Source organism: Kickxella alabastrina (genome assembly GCF_025024165.1).
Source record: "Kickxella alabastrina strain RSA 675 chromosome Unknown BX661scaffold_1, whole genome shotgun sequence".
Lineage (NCBI taxonomy): Eukaryota > Fungi > Kickxellomycota > Kickxellomycetes > Kickxellales > Kickxellaceae > Kickxella > Kickxella alabastrina.
In genome coordinates, this window is record NW_026251472.1 from 1,091,436 (window position 1) to 1,113,984 (window position 22,549).

General features: G+C 48.3%; 7 protein-coding genes across 7 annotated transcripts; 4 read left to right on the forward strand and 3 right to left on the reverse strand.

The window, feature by feature from the left end:
- Nucleotides 1-1,674: 1,674 nt before the first annotated feature.
- BX661DRAFT_168045 (uncharacterized protein) lies at nt 1,675-2,711 on the forward strand (the record flags this gene model as incomplete). The annotated part of the gene is made up of 3 exons (XM_051533389.1): nt 1,675-1,781; nt 1,993-2,084; nt 2,227-2,711. 3 exons carry the CDS (start codon nt 1,675-1,677, stop codon nt 2,709-2,711), a joined length of 684 nt encoding a protein of 227 aa, XP_051395234.1.
- A 3,404-nt stretch (nt 2,712-6,115) lies between these two features.
- BX661DRAFT_168046 (uncharacterized protein) lies at nt 6,116-8,675 on the forward strand (the record flags this gene model as incomplete). Its single annotated transcript, XM_051533390.1, has 2 exons — nt 6,116-6,164; nt 6,925-8,675. 2 exons carry the CDS (start codon nt 6,116-6,118, stop codon nt 8,673-8,675), a joined length of 1,800 nt encoding a protein of 599 aa, XP_051395235.1.
- A 249-nt stretch (nt 8,676-8,924) lies between these two features.
- Nucleotides 8,925-10,270, reverse strand: BX661DRAFT_175643 (Alpha/Beta hydrolase protein). The gene has a single exon (XM_051534130.1). The coding sequence runs from the start codon at nt 10,051-10,053 to the stop codon at nt 9,013-9,015; it is 1,041 nt and encodes a 346-aa protein (XP_051395236.1). The 5' UTR covers nt 10,054-10,270; the 3' UTR covers nt 8,925-9,012.
- Nucleotides 10,271-10,707: 437 nt separating this feature from the next.
- Nucleotides 10,708-12,042, reverse strand: BX661DRAFT_175644 (RmlC-like cupin domain-containing protein). The gene has a single exon (XM_051534131.1). It carries the CDS (start codon nt 11,930-11,932, stop codon nt 10,835-10,837), a length of 1,098 nt encoding a protein of 365 aa, XP_051395237.1. The 5' UTR covers nt 11,933-12,042; the 3' UTR covers nt 10,708-10,834.
- A 101-nt stretch (nt 12,043-12,143) lies between these two features.
- BX661DRAFT_175645 (uncharacterized protein) lies at nt 12,144-16,009 on the reverse strand. The gene has a single exon (XM_051534132.1). The coding sequence runs from the start codon at nt 15,908-15,910 to the stop codon at nt 12,206-12,208; it is 3,705 nt and encodes a 1,234-aa protein (XP_051395238.1). The 5' UTR covers nt 15,911-16,009; the 3' UTR covers nt 12,144-12,205.
- Nucleotides 16,010-16,249: 240 nt separating this feature from the next.
- On the forward strand, nt 16,250-17,302 carry BX661DRAFT_175646 (cytidine deaminase complexed with cytidine). The gene is made up of 4 exons (XM_051534133.1): nt 16,250-16,528; nt 16,625-16,668; nt 16,803-16,843; nt 16,963-17,302. Exons 1-4 carry the CDS (start codon nt 16,354-16,356, stop codon nt 17,135-17,137), a joined length of 435 nt encoding a protein of 144 aa, XP_051395239.1. The 5' UTR covers nt 16,250-16,353; the 3' UTR covers nt 17,138-17,302.
- Nucleotides 17,303-19,497, forward strand: BX661DRAFT_175648 (uncharacterized protein). Its single transcript, XM_051534134.1, has 2 exons — nt 17,303-17,475; nt 17,603-19,497. Exons 1-2 carry the CDS (start codon nt 17,432-17,434, stop codon nt 19,038-19,040), a joined length of 1,482 nt encoding a protein of 493 aa, XP_051395240.1. The 5' UTR covers nt 17,303-17,431; the 3' UTR covers nt 19,041-19,497.
- Nucleotides 19,498-22,549: the final 3,052 nt, after the last annotated feature.

The window sequence follows — 22,549 nt, forward strand, 5'->3', positions numbered from 1 at the left end:
TACCAACTAAAAAATAAATTTGAATTTATTAATGTACTTGGTTTTTGACATGTAGGCAGGATTAAACGGCGCACTGGATGGCTTTCTCAAGAGCCTCGATGATTTTGGATTTTTTGACGAGTCAAAAGCGGCACCCAATGTGATTGGCATGCGCCGGACTCGTGCCAAACATCAGTTTTTAGAAGGCGAGAGGCAAGTTTCACCTGCCCACTTTTGTGTGTATGGGTTTTTGTTGTTGTGAATCGACACCGCTCCAATGTTTTCTAATTTTGAATGTACTCTTTGTGTGCGCCGCCGGGCCTACATCTTACTATTGTTTGTGTGCGTAGGCGTGTCGCCGAGTCAGCCTTGTCTGCGGAATTTATGATTACCCATGCATCTCAGCTGCTGAAAGCTCCCGTCGCAGAGACGACCGAGGTTGGAATTGAGGTGCCGACTGAGAACACTATGACGGGCGATGAAGACGATTCATGGCTCACACTCCAGCCCGACGATCTCGACGCGCTCATGCGCAAGGCCGAGTCTGTACTGAAGGACAACACGCAGGTAAGCTGAGCACAAAATTTCCCTTTGCATGAATGTCACGCAATGCGACAGTAATAAGCAGTGTGCAAATCAAGTGTCTCCCAACACATATGGCCGGGATAATCTGCAGTGCGCAAGGCAGCGAGTAGAGGCAAAATTCAGCACACTACTACCTCGATGAGCTGCAAGCATGCAGGTTCCCGCGGCTATGGTTATAGGTGTCCCATTGGCTGACCTCTTATGTGCACATTAGCCGCCACTTGGATCCACCCGCCCCCATCTGCAGCAAACGGCTGGATCGCCCGATTTATTTACTTTTTTGTTTTTTCTTCGCTGTTGCATGCCTTTGCTGCTACCAGGCTTTGCCAAAAGCAGCCTACGCTATGCATGGCATCGATTATTTTGTTGCCAACCACCCCCCTCTCGAATTATTTTGTTTAAATTTTTGACGCCCGTTATTTTATTCACAGCGCTTGCAAAACTTCACTTCCACGAGTGTTCAGCAAAAACATTGGCTGCTGCTGCACGCATGCTGACGTTGGGCCCTTTATTGTCTGCCAGATTTGGGTTTATTTATTCCAAAATTGGATGGGTGATGTTGATATCTAGCTGAATCGCCCTGCCATGCACAGCCGTATTCAATGTGGTTTATTGCCGATATGAAGATTCCCCTTGAGAACACAAATTGCGATTTTTTGTGCGAAGCAATGCCATGACATATGTGTCGGTTGCGTGTTGTAATAGCTTTCCCCAACGCCAGGATTCACAAGCAGAGCGTGGACTATTATCATGCGATGGGTGGGGGATAAAGACGTGATACACACTCCAGCTCGACTTATGCTTATTTGTCAAGCCTGAGCCTTGCTGTTGCCAAAAACTGGAGCAATTTATTCTATTTCGTTCCGGCCGAAATGTGCAAGGGCTGTTCCGCCGGAGAATTAATTAGGAACATTCTCTTTTTAACAAGTGCAGCCATGATAATCCTATTTATCTCGACAATATTGGGGTGTTTATTCTAAATTTCGTGCGCGTACAAAAAGCTTCTCTTGACACTAATATCTGGCATCTGGTTGGTTGCAAAAAATATAGGAGGAGCAGAATGACACGGAATCCGCCGCCAGCAAAAGCAGCCGCACGGCCAGTGGCAGCATGCCCTCGGCGGGGGACAAGTCTTTGCACGGGCTCGAAAATGTGTTGGGGAACTTTGAGGCATTTTTGGCGGCTAGTTCTGGCATCGAGGGTGCGGAAATGCAAGAGTAAGTTGAATATGCAAATGCTTTGAACTGCATAATTTATTTTATAAATTCAATGATGTTATGTGTAATAATAGCTTTGCATTTGTCCTTGCCACATGGCTCCACTCATATTGGGTGCTTCGGGTTAATGTTGCTGGGTATACGGATTTAATATTGATGCGCCGTTTCTGATTTTAAATCTATTCTATTAACTTTTCCTGTTTCAATATAGCGATCATCCAGACGAAGACCACGCCGAGAGTAGTGACGAAGACATTGACATGGATGCTGATGGAATAATATACGCGCTGATGGAGGCTATCGGTAAGACATCTCTCAATTTAAAAAAGCAATTGTATATTTTATTTATATTGGCTGAGCATTTATTTTTTATTGTAGCCCACTTTGCATTAATTAAAACTGCGTACATATGCACGTTTTATTTGGATATTCTTCCCGAGTGTAGGTGCCAGCGACATAGCAGGTTTGGACGGGGCAATTGGCTTGCATAAGAACGAGCTCCCTAGAAATGGCGGTCAAGTGGATGCTGCCGCAACACGCACAACGGATAACACTGCAGCAAGCTTGCCTACCGACATATGCAGTATGCCCATGTCTGCAAACAATGACAATGGAAGCACTGACAAAGACGCGCCGGACGATATTATGGCCATAATCATGGACTCTATGGACCAAGAGCTTGCGGCCACACACATTGGCAAGTCTTTCGTTCATTGCAATCCTGCAGATGGTTCCGAGGATACTGACAGCGCAGACGGCCATGACGATGACATGCTGGATGTCGATGTCGATCTGAACCTGGTGGACAACATCGTGCAGTCGTTCCGGGCCCAAGAGGGGCTGCCTGGCCCTGCTGGCACTATGCTCGGCCATTTTGGCGTGCACTTGCCTCACATAGACAGCGACAGCGATAGTGAGGATGGCATTTGATGCGAATATGCAACGTGGATGCTGCTTGGCCACTGGCATTTAATGAGCATTTTTTGTGATCTGAAAACAGGTGTCAATAGCCGAGGTATACGTGTTTTTGTGAGCGTACGATACGGAAATACCGATTTCGCCGACGGATGCCTCTTTTTAAAAACTTGCTATATTGCATAATTTTCAATAAGAGATTGACGCTTATTGGCGCGCAAAAGGAGTGTGAATCTGCGGCCAGAGAAATCCAATTTATTTATTTTTCTCATTTTCGCAAATAGATTCTGAGCAACGCTGTTTATTTGTTCTCAGGGACAGAAACGATTGGATACCAGCCATTTCTTCGAGGATACCCCCGCTTGCCATTCAACTGTCAAGGGGCGCGTGTTAGCGGTTTTTGGACTCCACTTTTGGCTGCGTTTTACCGCGTAGATCCTTCTGTGAGTCGGAAATAATAAATTTGTTTTTGTTTCGCCTTGGAGGCAATCATCTTTAAGTTTTTGCCACCTTTTCTTTCTGAAATTTAGAGCTTGCAATAGTGCAATAAAAAAGAAAGATCAAATATATGCATTACAATAGCCAAGCAAAGCAAGCCGGAGATAAAAAGTTTCATTTGGTTCATTGTTGCTCGCTTGGACAATTTTAAAAGCCAGGCAAGCAAGGATAATGTGCAATTTGTTGTTATATATTTATTGCCGCCGGTAAACAATTACCAACACAACAATCCGGCCCTTGTTTCCATGCCTGCTATCCAAGGCCAACGAGGGAGCAGCATTGTTTAGTTGCCAAAATTTGCGAATTCTCATTAAGCATCTCTGTTCGCTGATTTTGGTGCTGATGCGAAGACCAATATTAGTTCAATGTGCAATATAAAATGGTACAGCCTTCAACAACGCTTTGTAACTACCAAAACTACAGCTTAGCAGCACCGCTGTTTGTTTATTATAAGGCCAAACTAATTCGATTAAACACTAATCCCCGATAATGATATATGCAGGTAGCTCGAAGATCAGATTTCAATTCAGGCTGCCGTGCTGATTAGCCAAGAAAAGGTGGAGGCGAGCGGGCTGCGTAAAGCTGGAGTAAAATCAGGCGGTTACAAAAGTAAAAATAACAGACATCCTTTCCGGCATGCCACGCGCGGATGGCAAAAAAATATTGGGGATGCAATAGATGACAAATGGTGGCTATGTAACATTTCAAACTCACACTTGATGTCTTGCCTAACGGGGATTGCGCCGCATTTTTACATTCCATGAACTATTGCCAACAAGCCACCCGTGCCCTTAATGCCGCGGGGAGGGACCGAGTGGACTATTGGGGACATGCCAACTCATGTAAACAATTGCAAAGTAATGTGTTAATATATGCATCGTTCCGCGACAAAAATTGCGAGACTGGCTTTGCTCGCAGTTACATTCTTTTTCCGCATGTTGTCCACCCACCCCCCTAGTCTGCAAAGCCATTTATCGTGCGGGATGGATATGGCTTTGTTTGGCACCGGCAGTCAAACTCGTATTTACGTCTTCAAGCCGCGCCAGGCACACAACAAAATATGCGGGTTACACTAAAGATGCCAGAGACGATGTGACTTTGTGCCTAATTTAGCGCTTGCAGCATCCGAATTTGACACTGTTTCCAACTGAATCTGCAGCTGCGTGTCCTTTCACTACGTGCTTGTACACGAGGCGGTAACTCGTTGCATCCGGTATGCCTTAGGATCGCGCACAGTGTGCTATTCCCCAGGCTCTAAATGAGGCTTTAGTGTGGTTCAATATGTATCCAACATAGGGTGGCACACTAGCTGCTGGGCTAGCAACAAAAATCTATTAAACAAGGCTGAATGTACACCATTACGATCACCGACCATGTGTCTGGCAGCAGGAAGCTCGCCATTCCACTTGGATCCATAGGGAATAGGGCAAGGCTATGTGTGGGTATGAATACACCACTACATCCCATAGACAATTTGACTAGACTTAACAAAGCCCAGCCAAAAAAGTGAGCAGGTGGTCATTGTACGTGGCATGTCATGGTAGGAAGAAAAGAGAGTAAGTAAAAAGATGCAGGGCTGGCCAAAGTGCAACGCAATAAAAAAGTGGATAAAAACGGACGTGTTAATCGCTCAAAGATCTATCAGGGCTGGGGTGGGATGAGAAGGGAGGGGGGGGTAGCGTTGCCAGGGGGAGGGGGTGCAAACATTAATCGCATCGCCAGAGCAGCGCATGAGTGAGAGCAACAAAAGCGGCTAACTGCAAATAAGTGGAGTGTGTCAATTACAGCCGAAATGTTGGTTTTTTTTCGGCGAGAAGGATGAGCAGCGCCATCAATGAAAACAGCATGGACATCACCAGCGGCGGCCGACGCCGCAAATTGTCAAGAATGAACAAGGGGTTCTCAAGCCGGAGAAAATTTTCTTCGTGCAATGTCTTGGTGAGTTCTACGTTGACCTGTTTATTTATAATCCGTGCAGGTTCCACCCCTCCCTAGGTGCCATTTACAATACGAGCGTATTTTTCTCTCATTTTTATTTTTCTCCCCTCCCATCTCCATTTTCACTCCAACGCTTTTTTATACAAAGCGATAGCTACTCCAAACCTTTTTCAAGTTCTCTTTCACTTCCATATCCGTCTACTTGACTTTACCCGTTTGCTTTGCCCGCAGCAATTTACTCTTTTAATACTTCTAAAATTTCTCTTTTGGTTTTTACACATAGCCGGATATACTACTTTGGCCGATTAGCACAGCGCCTATCCGTATACCACAACAACTGCAGCTGATTCACTCAAACATCATCCTCCTCCATTCTACTTCTTTTGTCGGCAAAAATACTCGCGCAGTACATGCCACAATAAGCATATCTAGCTCTATTTATTTACTTTGCAAAAGCTCAATTTAAACGCAAAGGCGCCCTTGTTCCTTTTATTTTTGTTTAGCGGAGGTTTAAAAAACAACGCACACAGCTAGAACTAGTCCTTTACTGGAAGCAAACCCTTTTTTGTCCTATTTCGGTTTTCCTCTTTTTTTACACTGCGCTTATTCCCGACGTGATCTTATAAGCAGAGTGCAGACATTTTAAAGTCCTCCTTTGCGCGGTTTTATTTTTATTTTTACACAGCGACTTCAATCTAAAAAACGCAGAGACCACCTATTTGTCGCTCGTAGCTGACATATCCTTTTTAAATCTGTTTTCTCTACATTTAACCAACCCTATCGGTTTTCTATTTTTTATATCATCTATTTTTTTGAGCGCACATTGTTACCTACTGGTCACATCTAGTTAAACACCCGCTGGATTTTTTCTTCAAAATACTTCCCAAGCCTTTCATCACAACTTTATTTTGAGGACAGCTATCCAGCTCTTATCCAAAACAGATCTGCTTCATACAGCGCGCCCAGCCAACCTCGTGCCAACAATGAACCACGTCAAGACCGAGCAGCACTCTTCGTGGGAGCTCCGTGGAGGTAAGATACTGTTTGCAATATTAACGCACCATCCTTTTCATTGTTTGCTTGCTATACCTTGCATGTTGCGTTCCTTTGTCTTTACTTGTCATTGTGTGTGTTCACACCTTGCAATACACAAAGGCAGTAAATTAATTGATTTGGGTTGGTTTAGTTTGTACACAAAGGGCAAATATATGAATTGTTTTTTCTACATGTTGGGCTCACAGCCTGCATGCTGCTAACAGCGGGTAAACACACGCCCAAGCAGCGACGCTGGATTGCGCGTGATGGCCTCACGCTCCTCCCTGTAGTCCCTTTGGTCCCCGCCATATCTCCCTTTATCTGAAGCCACATTGACTGAGCGCAATTTTATATTGCACATTTGATTTTTAAATTGGTGGACATTGTCTCTATATGGGGCTGGTCCCTGGTATCCTTTGTTGGCTTGTTTTGCTTTGCTGTGCAAACGAGCAATATTACATTGTTGTTTGCGCATTGCTAATGAATTACCAGCTCGACACACTGGTTACTTGGGCACTTTGGCCCCCTTTTCCCCTTTGCTTGCTGGTGCACTATACATGCCCACCGGCTTTGCCCATCCCCTTCCTTTCCTTTCAAAGTCGCGATTTACGTTCTTTGCAGTGTGGCGCAGACCAGCATAAGACCACGCCCGCGGCGTCTTTGCCAATAAAATACAAATTTATCAACTTGCATCACTCTTCTTTCAACTTTTCTCTAACTGGCCATCTCTTTCTGTCATCGCTATTATATAATCTAGATCACAGCGCATACTCCGTAGCCACCACTCAGGAACAGCCAGCGCAAAAGCACACAGCTTCTAGCAACGAGCACGTATCATCAGTCGCACCAACACCCTCAATTACCGCCAGCTCTGCAGAAGTAAACAGCAACCCTAACATCAACACGAACATGTCCGTCGAGACTGCATCTATGCCATACAAGGCCCTGGGTCAGCCCATGTCGGTGAGGAACTCTGCTATTGCCGGGTCTATTCCCATGGCCTACAATGCGCCTTCAATGATGTTCAACCCCAATTCTCTTGTTGTCTCATCTGCCACCATTGTCGCTGCACTGACAACCGGCATGGGCAGCACACTGCCCTCGATGAGCTCAATGTCCGAGTTTGCTACTGCCGCAAACACTCCGAGTGGCAACAACCTGAGCACGCAGTCGTCACCCGCACTTGCGCACAGCTCCATGCTTAACCACGGCCACGGCTCCCCGCTTGGCATGCTCTCTACGTCGATGTACCCGTCTATGCCCAACATTCCGTCAATGTCCACTATGTTGCCCATGCCCATCTCGCGCGATGAGATGCTCATGAACGCGCGCACCAACCCCGGCCTTTCCACAATGAGCAGCGAGCTCTCCATTGACACTCGCCACCAGGTTCTGCACTCAAAGTCCTCAAACCCCTCTCTTGGTGGGAACGGCATGAGCAGCTGCAGCGAAAATGGTTTCAACAGCGGCGACAACACTGTCTACGGATCGGTGATAAATGGTTCCCCCGGGGTCATCAAGAGTGACCCGCAGCTGTTCCCGTCTTTGCTCCATCGCATCTGCGAGGACCGCTCAATGGACAACATTGCCTTTTGGGATGAGTCCAACTACGTCTGTATCCCAGCCATGGAGACACTGCGCCTGCAGCTCAATAACATGGGCATGACCGCTAACCACACCGACTCACTCCAGAAAAACTTCAACGACTACCAGTTCTTCCGCCGCACCGACCAGCGCCGTATCCGCCATACCAGCGAGCAGGGCATTGTCAAGTTCAGCAATGTCAACTTCTTGCCCGGTCGCGAGGACCTGTTGCACATGGTTGTGCGCAAATCAGCACTCAAGAAATTGCAAAATGGCGTTGCGCGTGCCAGCGGGACTCCGGCCAAGGGAAAGAAAGTTAAGCCCGCCTCGACTCGTCAGGGCGGTGTGCGTGCGCAGCGCCAGTCCACGTCAGAGCGCCTGAACCCGTACTCGCGCTACGCTTCGACTGACTCTAGGCATGTCAATGGGTTTGCCATGCCCATTACGCCTGGTGCATCCTTTCCGTCGCAGCACCCCCCAAACAGCCTCTATTCTGGCGCTGCCGATTCGGCTGGCTTGCAGATGCCCATGAGTGTGATGCAGCCTGCCTTTGGCCTGCCCCCATCGATGTCAGTGATGGACCGCGCTGACCCGTCGATGATTTCGCCGCCCAACCAACCGTACCCCAACTCGTCTTTCACCTTTGAGCAAAACCCGTCTGGCTTTGTTCTTCCCAGCATACTCTCGCAACAGCAGATGCAGCTGTCTCCCTCAGCCCAGAACCAGTACGCTTCGCCGCTGGCGGTTCCACAGCAAATGCAGCCGCAGCAGTACCAGGAGCAGTACTCATACCCGCAGCAGCATGAGTACCACCACCCCCAGGAGTTCCAGGCCCAGTACCATGTATTTGCACCTGCGGGCGACATTCCACCAGCTCGAAACGCCATTTACTACGGCGACAACACAAACAACCAAATGGCTTAAATTCTGCATCGACCATTTTATTTTACTCTGGGCATCATCACTCTACTCTAGCATTGTGTTATTATATAACACTTGTGTATATTCCATTCTCATTTACGCCTCTTCATTGTCTATTTCAAATTAAAACCCCCCATGAAATCACATTTATCATTAGCCACAATCTGCATATTATTGTAAAATTGAATGTGTATATGTATGTTGTTCAAAATAAATGCTAACCAATATATATTAGAGCCTAGAACATATATTTCTAGTTCTAAGTCATTCGAATGAAAAATGTCTACGTGTTAGTATCTATATATGCAAAAAGTGCTACTAAATGGATTATAGTTTGAGCCTATATCCAACTGTATGAGGTATGGTCCGGAATGCTAAATTTGTAAAATGGCACGCTTTCAGAGCACATGCTATAGTCTCCATCTTGACACACAACAAATTGGTTTTCAGCAGCAACCCAGAACTCGGTGCCGAAATGATGGTAGCCCGCTTCCTTGGCAGGGAGGTGAGGAATCAGGTCAGACTTGTTTACCACGCGGATCTTTGTAATGTTGAGAGAGTCCATGAATTTAACGAATGCACTGTTGCCACACCTTGGCTGACCGTACGTGTACAGCTGGAGCCGCGGCAAGTAGTGCGGGTGGTTTGCCGAAATATCAGCAGCAAATATTGCTGCGCGTGCGCCGCCCAGAGAATGCCCTGTGGCGACAATGGAGTACTCAGGGTGTGTGGCCGCTAGCTCGTGGATTTTTTGGATAATCAAGGGACTGACAATCTCGTATCCGTTCAAGAAGCCTGCGCCAACTTGTGAGCCAGCTATTGTTAGGGGCCATTCAGCGCTATTGATGATAATGTCATCTATCCAATCCTGAAACTCGGCTGTTCCACGAAATGACACCACGATGGCCTTCTTATTTGGATTGACTGCAATAAACCCGCCACTGGTAATTTGCGGGGTTTTCCAGCGGTGCTTGATCACTGTGCCCTCTGTGTCCGGGCGGCTGCACTGAATGCCGCAGGCCCACTTGTCTGAATCGAGAGAATATGCGGCGCCAGAGTACGCCGCATACAAACCAATGGCGTGTATGTCAATTACAATCTGCTTCGGCGACGAGATTGTCATGTCAACATTGTTGGCTGCTGTATAGTGCATAATGGTGATAACGTTGGTGGCGCTATTTGTATCTAAATTGGCACTATCGTTGCTATTGCCAGTGGTGCTGCTGCTATGGAAGAAGTCGCGGAACCATTCAGTAAATCCAAACATATTCGAAAAACTACTATCCGCAGTACTAGTCTGAATAATGGCCGCTGAATAGCAAGGGTACGCTAGTATTTGGAGCGCTACAGCTGCAAGAGATAGCTTGTAAATCAAAGCCATGGGCAAAATACTAGTTGAATATCTGTTAATATGAATATGCAGATATAAGGATAGATAATGCTAACTAAAATAGTAAATGTAATGCAGTCTATGCAAAATGGTATGCGTGTGAATAAGGGAGAGAGTGTAGATAAGAAAACGAGCAATTTTGTAATGTAGATGTCTACAGGCCAAGCAATTTCAAATGAATAAAAGTATTTATAAAGCAAGACCAATGATAAATGATACGACGGCTTTGGCTCGTGTTTTTCTTTTCAAATATGCACGCTCTTTAAATTGAAAATGGCTACAGGACACAAACGAATATCGCTACTGCTACCATTGTTTTGTTTTTAATGTATAGTTTTTGAATAGAATATGGATATTTGCCTCTTCAAATTATCTTGTGAAAATAACAATAAAAAGAGGGATGCTCCCTAAGTGGCATTAGAATCTGGCTTCCTTTGCTCCTAGTGACACTGTGTGCGGGAGGCAACCAAGTTGAAATAAAGTATTTGAAAGGGACGGCAGTCGATACAAACGAGCTGACTGCAAATCACATCGTTTCCTCTGCTTATTTTAAGCATTCGGAATAGTAATGCGTTTTACACACCCTCAAACGCCGAATATCAGCTTCGTGGGTGGGATTGGGCCTCCAGCCACATCCATTGAGTGTAATTTAACAAGTGCTATACATTGTCAATAAACAGTAAATAAAAGTTAAAATAAAAATAAAAATACACGTCGTAGGTTTGTAGTCTCTAGTTGACAGTTGGCATAGGGTGTATCCATAGATATTTATTTACTCCTTGCCGGCGTTCCTACGAATTTCATTAGCCTCGTGAGTCTTGCGCATGCGTTCCGAACTTCCGGGAATTGTTCCGAAGCGGCCGCTTTCCATATCGGCAAATGCCTGGTAAAGTTCTTCGTCAGTGTTCATGACAAATGGGCCGTATCTGGCAACTTCTTCGCCAATGGGCGTGCCCGCAAGAATCAGCACGCGGGCCTCCTTCTTCCCTTCGCCATTCTCAGCGTCTTCAGCGGCCTCGAATACCACAGTCTGGCCCTGTGTTTTGATCACAGCCATCTGGCTCTCTGCGAGTTTGGTCTTCTCCTGTCCAACCAGAATCGCCGAAGGGTGGTAGTTGTAGGCCATCGCGCTCATGCCCTCGGGAATGTTGAGCTCGTACTTGCCAGTGGTGCGCAGATCGAGGAAATAGATCGGGGTGTGCGTGTCAATGTTGGCTGTGACGTCCTCGACTTGGCCGGCGACGACCTTGATGTTAGTCTTTTTGTCGGCAGACGTAAACCAGGGGATATCCTCGGGCGGCACATCCTGGTAGCGCGGCTGAATCATCTTATCCTTGGCCGGGAGGTTGACCCAGATTTGGAATCCGTGGAAGCGACCGCCGTTTTTGAGCTGTTTATCCGAAGGCATCTCACTGTGAATGACGCCGCTGCCTGCAGTCATCCACTGCACCCATCCGGATTTGAGGAGGCCGTGGTTGCCATGGCTGTCGTGATGCTCGAACTCGCCGTCCAGTATGTAGGTTACAGTCTCGAAGCCACGGTGGGGGTGGTCGGGGGCGCCAACAGCCTCTCCGGGAGCGTAGTCTACGGGGCCCAGGTGGTCAAGCATGAGGAAGGGGTCGGCGTAATCAAGGCTGCCTGAGGGCAGCGGGCGGCGGACCATAAAGCCCCCGCCTTCACGCTTGCGCTGAGCAGTGACGACGCGGGTAACTTGCTTAATAATTTTGCTGGCCATTGGTGTTGCTGTTGTTGGTGTTGTGTGCGCGGTGTTAATGAAAGTATGGGGCGGCGTTTCAAAGGCGACTGCTGCTAAAAGTACAAGTAGAGTATTTAAAAGTGCAAAGTTGGCGAATACCAAAAGTGTTTTCATAATCTGAGATAAAAGTTTTTTGATAAGACCGAAAGGGCCCTGAAAGCTGGACTTTTATACTTCTGGCGATCGTGCCGATGAGAAATCAAAACAAAGTGCAAAAAGAGTACAAATTGTCAGCGCCAAAATGTGAGGTCGGCAATGTAACAAATCTCACAAGCCACCTGACAAATCCGATGCTGATGCTTTGAAATTCATTGGTTAACTGCTGACCGATTACAAATGGCAAAATCTATTGATTTAATTCAAAAATGGAATTCATCAGAAATTGTTCTATTTCTTCAGCGTCCGCTGCTTCTCAGCATGCTCAATGATCTTGCGCTCGACAAACAGACCCTTGCGCTTGCGCACCTTGTCCATGTACTTCTTGGCCACGTTCTCGCGGTCGGCTTTTTCGCCCAGGTCCTCCAGCTCCTCCTCAGTCGTCGGCACCCAGAATGGGTCCATATCCAGCGACTCGAATCCGCGGAAAATCAGCAGAGGAATGGCTGCGCCAGACGTACGCTTTCTGATCTCGTCGGCAAACCCAAACGACTCGACAATTGGAATGGCCGCCTTGATAGTGAAGTACGGCGTCCCCTCTCGCATCTCCTCGGAAAGGATGCGGCCGCGGCGCCGATTAATGACAGCGTAGACTTTACCCAGCACTTCAGAGGTCGCCTGGATGTCGCACGTGTACATGGCCAGGTGAAGGCGCGGCGACCACTGCAAGAAGCCCGCCCTGATGGCATCGCGCACTGTAGTTATGACCTGACCCGAAAGACCGCTGGTGCTCGAGAGATCTGCAGCGCCATTGACAACGCTGTTATATACAAAGCCCTTGACAGTGACTGCAACTCCAGCAAGGGGTTCAAAGCACAGCGGCCCTGACTGCGCTGCCAGCTGGAACCCGGTGTTGAGCGGCTCTTCGTAGTCGCGAATCAAGTGGTGAGTGGTTTGTGTTGATTCGCCTGCGCTCGGCGGTGTATCTTTAGCCCCCTCCGAACCGCTGTCCTCGCCGTCCTCACCGTCCTCACCGTCTGAAAGCATAGGCGTGGCGGCTGTGGATAAGCCCGGCACATTGAGAGCACGCGGGTCAAACCAGCTGGCGTTCACTCTGCTCGACTGCTCGAGTATATCCTTGGAGTAAATCAGCATGTTCGGACCTACTCTACGCGGCCCGAATGCCCAGATTCCATTGGTCACCGCGTGCTCCACACGCTGCGGCTCCCAGCCCTTGGACTTGCGGAATGTTGAGCGCAGCCGTGCCTGGAGCCATGGGCCCAGCTCCGATGTCTTTGAGGGCTTGGGAGGCCTGGGTCCGTCATCCGCACCGCCGTCCTCGTCGTCACTGGCTGCGTTGGCCGCAGCCACGCTCGCCTCTGTGTTGTCGTCGTCGTTGTTGTTTTCCAGAGCCTCAGCGGCCGCATTGAGACGATGGCGTCTCTGGGACGACAACGCCTTGGCAATGCGTTGAATGTCGTTCTCGTGGCGAAGCAAAAACCGGGTTGTCCTCTCGGGCAGCGGCTCGACCTGCACGGTGATTGTGACGAGGCCGTTGGCAGTGGTAAGGCTGACCTCGCCGCGCGGCGAGCCATCTGCGAGCTTTGTGCGGGATTCCTCAGGCTGCTCGGCATCGTCAGCGCTGCTGCCGTTCTGCGTACTCTTGGACATGATAGCCAGCGATTGACCGCTGGATCCGACCTCACCCAAAAGAACACCTGCCTGGGCGCTCTGGCGCACGATCCCCTCTCTAAACGGAACAATCGGCTCGGAGACATGGATTTCACACTTGGCAAACCGTTCGCGAAGGTCCTTCATGCACCGCTCCAGATGCAGCTCGCCCGCCGTAACCAGAACGCGCTCGCCCGTAGCCTGGGAGATAATCTGGACACAGGGGTCGGCCTGGTTCAGCAGCTCCAGCCCGCGCACGAGCTTGGTGATATCTTGGGGGTTAACTGGCTCCAAAGCCACGCGCACAATGGGGTGCGTCTCCAAATGCATCGCTGCCAAGTTAGGGCATTCCTGGGCGTTGCTCGCCAGCGTTCCGCTCTTGAGAATTGCGCCGGCCACGCCGCGAATACCAAACACATTTCCGGCGGGAACTTCCTGCAGGGGCACAAATTCGCGTCCCATCATTATGTACAGCGCGCGGACAGTGATATGCTTGAGATACGACTGCGAGTTTGCGCCCTTGGCGTTGTACTTTGGCTGCATCGCCCAGACCTTATCTCCAATACGAATGGTACCGCTATAGATGCGTCCGAATCCAACAAGCACCTCGTCCTCGTTGGCATCCGGGTCAGTGCTAGTGGCGTCTATAGAGTCTCCCCCTGCGCCATATCCAAGTGCACCGTCAGCAATATTAAGCTTCTCTTTTACCACTTCAGCCAGCGTGTCGGGTGAAATACCCTGCACAGGATCTGCGCTCTGCGATGGAGTTGCCACGGCGCTGGCACTGGCGCTGGCCGACAGAACCGAGAGGGGCGTGGCTGCACTGGGTTCACGGCTGTTTGCCAGCTCGCGACGGACAGCATCCCTGCCTCGGGCGCGCATCTCCTCGGCAGTCATTGCTGCGCGGTCGCCTTGTGATTTGCTCTTTGAAAATTCGGGCAGCGACTCTCGGGGAACCGAAATGATCTTTCCAATATATGCGACCAGGGGCGCCGGCTGGGCAAATGTACCCGCGACGCAAGCAAACAACGCGCGTTCCACGTCATTTTTGGGCTTGACCACCTTGCGGTCGGCCTGCGATTTGACCTCGCCCTGGACAAGCGGGGGAAGCCGATGAGGCTGCGCGACAGCTGGCGACGGCAGCTGCTCGACAATGGCCACCATGCAGGCCTGTGCTAGCGGAAGCCACCCTTGCATGATGGCGGTGAGCAGTGTGCGGTGGTCCTTGCTCTTGCGATCGCGCGGCAAGATCTTGATATCCAGCGCGCCAATGACCTTTTCGATTTTCTCTTGGTCATGCTCGAGAATGACGCTCTGGTAGACCTGCCACAGGGGAGCCAAACAGAGCTGTACAAACAATGGCATGGCCGCAGTCGCCTTGCCCGCACCATACAACTTGATGAGCTGCTTGCGAGTCAGCACACGACGCTTGGTCTTGGGATCGATAAAGTATTCGCCCCACATGAGTGGCTGCAACTTGGCGGGCGATGGGATCCCGAGCTTCTCGGCAAATACCTGCGCAAAGTGGTTGATCCGGAACGCCCACCCGTCCATCGCTGATCCAAATAGCACGTTGCCTTGCTCGGGCGAGAAGTATATCTGAGAGTCGTCCTTTTCCTCCAGGTACCACTCTGTCATCGGGGCGTCGTCGCCGTGCGTCTCCCTCCATTTCTCTTTAGCCTCCTCGAGCTTGCGCGAGTCTTCAGCCAAACGATCGCCCTCCCAGAACCCGGCCAGAACAGCATTGACCTGCTCGATCAGTTGCTGCATGTGTAAATAGGCCTCACTGGGAGTCATCTGCCACTCGACAACCAGGCGGTCGATCTTGTTCAGGAACAAAATTGGGTGGACGTTCTCAACCCACGCTTGCCGTAGGACGCTCACAGTCTGCGTGCACACACCTTCAACTACATCGACCAAAACCAGCGCGCCGTCAGACAGCCGCGCTGCAGATGCAACCTCGGACGAAAAATCCACATGTCCCGGCGAGTCAATAAGATTAACCAGATACTCCTGAGACTCTGCGTCTGTGTTGGTGGTAGGAGTGTTCGGAGTGGCGTCACCGTTGGTTGGCTTCCTGAGAAGCTTGTAGTACAGGCTGATGCCGCTGCTCTCCATCGTAATACCGCGCTCCTGCTCATCCTCACGGCTGTCTAGGTACCTGACCTTTCCTGCCAGCTTGCTCGAAATGATGCCGTTAGTAGCCAGCAGCGCGTCACTCAGTGTTGTCTTGCCGTGGTCTACGTGTGCAAGGACGCAGACATTGCGAATATTGTGCACATTCTTCTGCAGCTGCGCGAGCTTGGTAGGCGGGACGACCGGCATCTTTGGGTAATACTAATATTGTGCTGAGAATAGGTAATGGTATGTGAATTCTATAAAGCGGACAGGCAAACAAAAGAATCCAAAGAGAAAGAAGTGAGGGCGGCCCTTCGGCTTTGGCTAGCGACAAATTTGGGCCGCAGCTTGCGCACTTTTCTGCGGTCGTAATTTGCAATCAAATCAGACGATCAAAATGGGTTTAACGGGCTTGAATCTAGGTCGAAGCGTGTGACAAATTTTTTTTACTGCTTGAAAAGTATTTTGTCACGGGATCAAAAATAGAATGCCGCATTTAAGTCTTGTGCGTCGGACCCGCTTACATCTGCGTATACTGTGCATCGTTGTATCTGTGCATCTCGCACCTTTGTCTTTCATTCATTCATTCATTCGTCATCAAGAAAATCACGTACTATATCCACTCTACAAACCTTTATTTTGCCACACCAATGGAGTTTAAAATCGAACGGCCTCAGGACCAAAAGACCCAGGAACTGGTTGATCTGGCGCTGGCAGCGCGCAACAACTCCTACAGCCCTTACTCCAAGTTCAGGGTCGGAGCGGCCATCAGGACCGCCGACGGGAAAATCTTCCAGGGCTGCAACATTGAGAGTTGTTCGTACGGTAAGTACATTTTTGTTTTCCTTGTTGGCATTGTGGCTGACAGATCAAGTCATTAAAATATATTTCCATTGTCTAAACGTCGCCGTTTCACTGTAGCTCCGACAATCTGCGCCGAGCGCGTCGCCATCTCCAACGCAGTCGTAAGTTTTTTTTTTTTAAAATCGCTATATTGTGCACCTTTACTTTAGCCTTGGGGTTTAAGCCCCAGGAAAGGTCGACAAAGCCACAGCGCTAAGCGTCATGTTTTTTATTTGCGTTCTTACAAATATTGTAGGCCACCGGACACAAACAATTTGACACCATCGCCATATCATCGTAAGTATAAAGAAAAGACATGCAATTGCTTGTTTAACTGCTGCGCAACCTTCTGTCACTCTTTGTTCAAACGCTAAACGCTTTAAGCCCAATCGCTGTTTCTTGTATTTACACTGTAGCGACTTGAAGGAGGAGTTCATTACACCCTGCGGCGTCTGTCGCCAGTTTATGAGGGAGTTCAGCAAGGACTTGGCCATTTTGATGGTGCGCCCTGATGGGACATTCTCTCGCACCGATCTTACTGTGCTGCTACCCGGATCATTTGGGCCCGAGTCACTGGAGATGCCGCGCTAATCCACGTGATGGGAAAAGCGCGCTTCGCGTTTTTTTTACAAGCGTGTTTGGATCGCGTTTTGATTTTTTGCACTTTGACTTTTTTTGCTGGATTTGTGCTGCCCCTCACCTGTTTCCATTATATTTTTCTTGTGCCCAATGAACAAGTTCTTCTTAGCTTTCTCCAATTCGTTTTATTAGTTATCCAATATACACCTCTGTTATTTTTTGGCGCCAGCGTTCCATTCTTAGTCCACTCGTGCCACGTACATTTCGCATACTCTCAATTTCACATTTACATTCTGCTCAGCAGCCATGGTCGAAACCCGCCGCCGCCGCAGACCCAAGACCGATGTCAGGTAACCACAAGCTCAAAAGCTACGCCACAATGGCTTTAAATACAGGCAACACCTGCTTTTCGCAGATACTCTCATTTTGCTAAACCATCCATACACGCCGCTTGCATGCATTTTTCTTTTGTCTTAGCAACCAGTATTATGTCGGGTATGTTGAGGACGACGAGTCTGTCGATGCGATTATGAAAAAGTTTGAGGAGCTGGAGCGGATCGAACAGGAGTTCTCAGCAAAGAAAAAGGGCGTCGCAGAGGCATCCGGAAGCTCGATGCCTGGAACGCCCGGATCAATCGCCAACGGCACAGCGGCTAACGCGGCATTGGGCTCGGAGGCTGCCGACACAGACACAAAATCTAAAGAAGGAACAACGGGCACAGACTCCGAGCTGGCAGATGCTGAATCGATGACTGGGGAAGAGGGCGGCATGACTATGGAGCTGCTCGAAGAGGTTTTTAAGCGCACAAGCGCATTCACTGTGCGTGGAGCCATGATAGACGCCCTCGACTTGGAGGTCATGGACGACGTCGAGCTGTGGGAAGCTGAGGCCGGCAACGCCATCCCGCTTGAATGGGAGGAGGAAGAGGACTACATCACGCTGCACCTCGACGATGATGCACTCGACGACGAGTTTGGTGTGCTTGTTTCGAGGCGCCGCATGCCAAAGCGTGAGCCTGCCAAGAGGACCGGGGCAAAGCTCAGCAGTCGCGACCAGATCATTCAGCGCTACAAGTACATGCAGGTGCGCATCCAGGACAGACACGGCCACACTTTTTTTGTTAGCCGCAAGGTCAATGCCGTAGATCCAAGCTTGCCTACGTATGTGCGCATCCCTCCGGCGCCCATCTCTCGCTCGTGGGTTAAGCACATCCGGCCGCTGGCTGATACTGCCGAGTCCACGCCTTACTCTGTCATATCGGGGATTCTGATCCCAAAGTCCGAGCCAAAGTGGGCGCGGCGCTTGGAAACAGACGATACGCTCAGCTTTGACTTTTCGATATTTGGCTGCACCCTGCAATGCGTGTACATGGATCCGCCACTCTTGCTCCCGAACGAACAGCCCAGGCCAGGCTATTTCGACATATCGAGGCTCAGGGTGATCCCCGTGCACAAAATGCTGGTTCCCGGCGCGTTCCTGTTCACCTGGTGCGAAAAGGAGCTCCTCCCCGACATGTGCGAGATTGCCGAGAAAGAGTGGGGGCTCAAATACGTCGAGAATTTTTGCTGGGTGCGTCAGTTGACCAATAACCACATCGCGAGGCTTCCGTCGGATTACTTCTGCCGCTCAAAGGTTACGTTGATGATCTTCCGCAAGGGGGGAGACCTGGAGATGCGGCATCAGCGCAGCCCCGACTCCGTGTTTGATTTCGTCAAGCCGCGGATGCCCGGTGATCTGAATGACCGCAAGCCAGATTTTTCGTACACGGTTATCGAGACGCTGCTGCCGCGTGCGCTGTGCACGCCCGAGCTGCCCGACCCCGATAGACTAGTTCAGCTGTGGATGCCTGCCGACAACCACCGTACAAACTGGACGACGATTGTGCAGACACCATTGGAGAGTCTGCCGGTTTGAGATTGCATGTTGACTGAATAGAATTCACGCGTAAAGTGCCGAGCACTACTTTTTTATGAGGAGAGGGAAATGTAGTGGCGGTGGCAGTGGTAAATTAATGGCAAAAAACCATGACCACCCCATCTTCGATATAATTGCATTGTTTTCCTGTCAACCAGCAAGTTGCGGTTAGCGGAGACACCGCTCGAGTGCCCAGACGTCCACACCACGCTCGTTTACTTTTTGACCACTGAATTTTTTGGCTAACTGCCTTGTGTATGAATTCGCAGACATGGTTTTATTTTGCCAATGCTAACGTGCAATTTTGATAAATAATATCTACGAATGCCAAGTGGCTGGATTCAACTTGGCGAGGGTGAGTGAGAGTTATCCAATATTGATAACAGTGTTTACAGGTTACCAGCTGTTCCTTAAAAATCCACCATTTTACAATTAAATAAACAAGCCAATATTATTCTGCAAAAAAAACTAAGCAATTATTCATGGGAAAATGTGCTGTTTTCTTATATTGACATTTGTACTGAGATGCCGACAACCATTTGGATATAAGGTGTACTGAAAACAGTCCGAAATTAGCAACGTTGACAGTGTTATAGTAAGAGGGGGGTGTGAGGAGCACTAGTTGTCTAGTGTTAAAAGTTAGGGGTGATTTTATAAAAGGTTTTATTACTGATGTTTCTAAAGTACTACTAGGGGCCAGCCTCATCTTATATATGTTCCCAGTCGCCTTTGTCGTGCACATTGTCCATTGTGCGCTCCGTTGGTGAGAACTGGATCTTCTGCGAGCAGACCGGTATCTTGGCAAGTCAATGTTGTGGTTTTCGTGCGTGTACGCTCATGCGTGTGCATTGCAGAATGGGGAGCATGTTTAGGCATCAATGTAATGCCTCCCTAATTTACGCCTGCATTATCCAATTAGCGTCCTATCGATCAGCGCGCAGGTGGGAACTTGTTTCGCGGTTCTCGACCTCAACATCTACTTCCATATCTTCAGTCTGCGCAACAACAGTTACACACAAAGTTTCATACTCACCTGTTAGCATATCCGTCTTTTTCTGAATGCTACTTTATGATTATCTTTATTTCTAGGAATCTTGTATTGTGTACTACTTTTAGCCCCAGTAGACAAAGCCACATGATAAATTAATATATTCTCTAGAACCGGGTTCAACGAAATTTGTAAGCTCCCCTATTCTTGTTTGTGCATACAAACAGCTGAAGATACTATTATTTAAACTATTCGCACACTTCCAGTTTATATTATATATTTTTCTGCTTCAGGCTGACATACTGAACAATAGCAAATAATCTCATCTGTCGATTATCGAGGGTGTCTGGCCTCACCGCCTTTAATTGAGGGGAGATGAGGCGTTCGATTGTATTTAATTGGCCCTCTTCAGCAATTATACGTCACTATATTTTTTGAAACGCAGCCTGCAAACTAATTTTATAGTTAAATATACATTGTTGTGATTTGAGAAGAGCACTAGTTGTCTAGTGTTAAAGTTATGTTTGGGTTTTGTTGTAGTTTTTATTATCAGGGGAATCAAAAGTAGAACTAGGGCTGGCCTCGTCTTATATATGTATCTCGTCGCCTTTGTTGTGCACTTCGCCAGTTTTGCACTCCGTTGGTGAGAACTGGTTCTTCTACAGACAGATTAGTGTCTTGGCGTGTCAGGGTTATGATCTTCGCATATCCGCATTAATGTATATGCATTATGGAATGGGGGTACAACAGGGCGTCGTTATTATGTCCCCTGATTTGATTATGCATAGTACCATCTATGCCCTGTTAATCGGCATGTCGAGATTAAGGGCCGTGAAACGAGTTTTCATCAACATCCACTTCCATATAATCAGGCTGCTCAACAATATAATATATCTTCAATTGCATAAATACTGGCAGTGTCTACACTCTATTGTTTACTGAATTATTTTCTAATAGCGCACTTTCTAATTAGTATTAATACTAATATCATAATACCAGTTAAAGACGAAACCTTCTCTGAGTTTGACTGTTTTTGCATTCCACGCGTGCTCACTTGCTCTCCTGAATATCAATAGATGCAAGCCAGGAGTCAGGACTGCAGCTGTTCCAGCGTTAAGCGATGTGAGCAACTTGGCATCTACCATGTCACCCAATGCCATGCTTCAATTGGTCATGCATGGGGTAGACAAAACAAACCAGTCAGGATTAAAAGCAGTACCGTCATCAGGTGGATCATTGACACAGGATGAAGATGGTCAGGCTGGACTTATTTTGACGCTGCAGGAAAAGAGAAAAATGGCATTGCTTGCCGCCTATTCTGGCGCTGCCTACATAGTATCGGACAAGTAGAACTGCCAGTACGCGTGCGAGTACCCCGGCACTGAGGGCACTACGATCGAGTACAACTGGAATTTAGGCTCCCTGCCAAGCGCCGGGTACATTGCATGCAACCCACAAAACCGCATGCTTGTTGCGTTCCAGGGAACTAAAAATGCTACTCAGTGGGTTGATAGCATTGACGACATGCAGGCTTCGTGGCCATAATGGATAACAGACTCAAAAGTACACCGGATATTTTTGCGAGAATACATGGATGTAAGATCCCAGGTCCTGAACACCATATAAACACTAGCGGCAAAGTACCCAGACCACCTTGTATATGTTGTCGGTCATTCACGTGGTGACTCCAGGGCCACGCTTTGGTTTTTGGGCTTGTCCATTGAAATGCCGCAGCTGCTTCTGAGGCTGAGTCTCTACACGCAGGGCCAAGCACATATTGGATACAAGGCCTTTGCAAATGCGATCAATTCTCTAAATGTGCCCAACTACCGCGCGGTGTACGAATATGACGCCTCCAGTCGCATTCCAGGACAGTCAAAGGGGTATTTCCACTATAACGCCGAGATATGGTTTCACAATAATTGTACACAGCGGTGCGTGAAGAGTGCCGAGGTCGACGGCTGTGCTGACAACGGCAGCTTGCAGCATCCTATAACTTTTGACGACCACTTTGGATATCTTGGGCTCAAATATTTCTAATTTGTGCAACTAGATTATTTCTATACAAATAAATGAGCTTTTAAATATGCTGAAAACCACTCCGCATTGCATTTTACTACATTTAAAAGCGTAATTGCCGCCACTTGCTTTTTCTATGCAGAATATGTCGCCTTTTGTGTGTTCATAAGATTCAATAAATGAGTTTGGTGGCAAAGGTAGCACTATTTTTTACTTTACTATTTTCTTCTACAATTACATTTGCCAATAGTATTTGAATCATTTTCATATTTGACTATATTCAACGTAATATATATTTATACTCCAAAATTACCCTGCTGGCCCTACTGGCATGCAAAGCAACTCAAGGAGTAACAATTCCTATTTCAATTGACCGAATAAACAAAGCCGTTAAATGTGTGCAGGGCGCCTACACGACTATTAGGGCCAACGAATTTTCGCCAGTAGACGATGCAAATAGCCAAACAAGTCAAGTGATAGCACAATAGAGAAATACACCAAA

What these genes read in the sequence shown, in the direction of transcription:
- BX661DRAFT_175643 (XM_051534130.1), bottom strand. Translation starts at nt 10,053, where the DNA reads ATGGCTTTGATTTACAAGCTATCTCTTGCAGCTGTAGCGCTCCAAATA.
- BX661DRAFT_175646 (XM_051534133.1), top strand. Translation starts at nt 16,354, where the DNA reads ATGGAGTTTAAAATCGAACGGCCTCAGGACCAAAAGACCCAGGAACTG. An exon ending in CATTGAGAGTTGTTCGTACG is followed by an intron (nt 16,529 to 16,624) that starts GTAAGTACATTT and finishes GTTTCACTGTAG; the next exon opens with CTCCGACAATCTGCGCCGAG. An exon ending in GACACCATCGCCATATCATC is followed by an intron (nt 16,844 to 16,962) that starts GTAAGTATAAAG and finishes TTTACACTGTAG; the next exon opens with CGACTTGAAGGAGGAGTTCA.
- BX661DRAFT_175644 (XM_051534131.1), bottom strand. Translation starts at nt 11,932, where the DNA reads ATGAAAACACTTTTGGTATTCGCCAACTTTGCACTTTTAAATACTCTA.
- BX661DRAFT_175645 (XM_051534132.1), bottom strand. Translation starts at nt 15,910, where the DNA reads ATGCCGGTCGTCCCGCCTACCAAGCTCGCGCAGCTGCAGAAGAATGTG.
- BX661DRAFT_175648 (XM_051534134.1), top strand. Translation starts at nt 17,432, where the DNA reads ATGGTCGAAACCCGCCGCCGCCGCAGACCCAAGACCGATGTCAG. An exon ending in AGACCCAAGACCGATGTCAG is followed by an intron (nt 17,476 to 17,602) that starts GTAACCACAAGC and finishes CTTTTGTCTTAG; the next exon opens with CAACCAGTATTATGTCGGGT.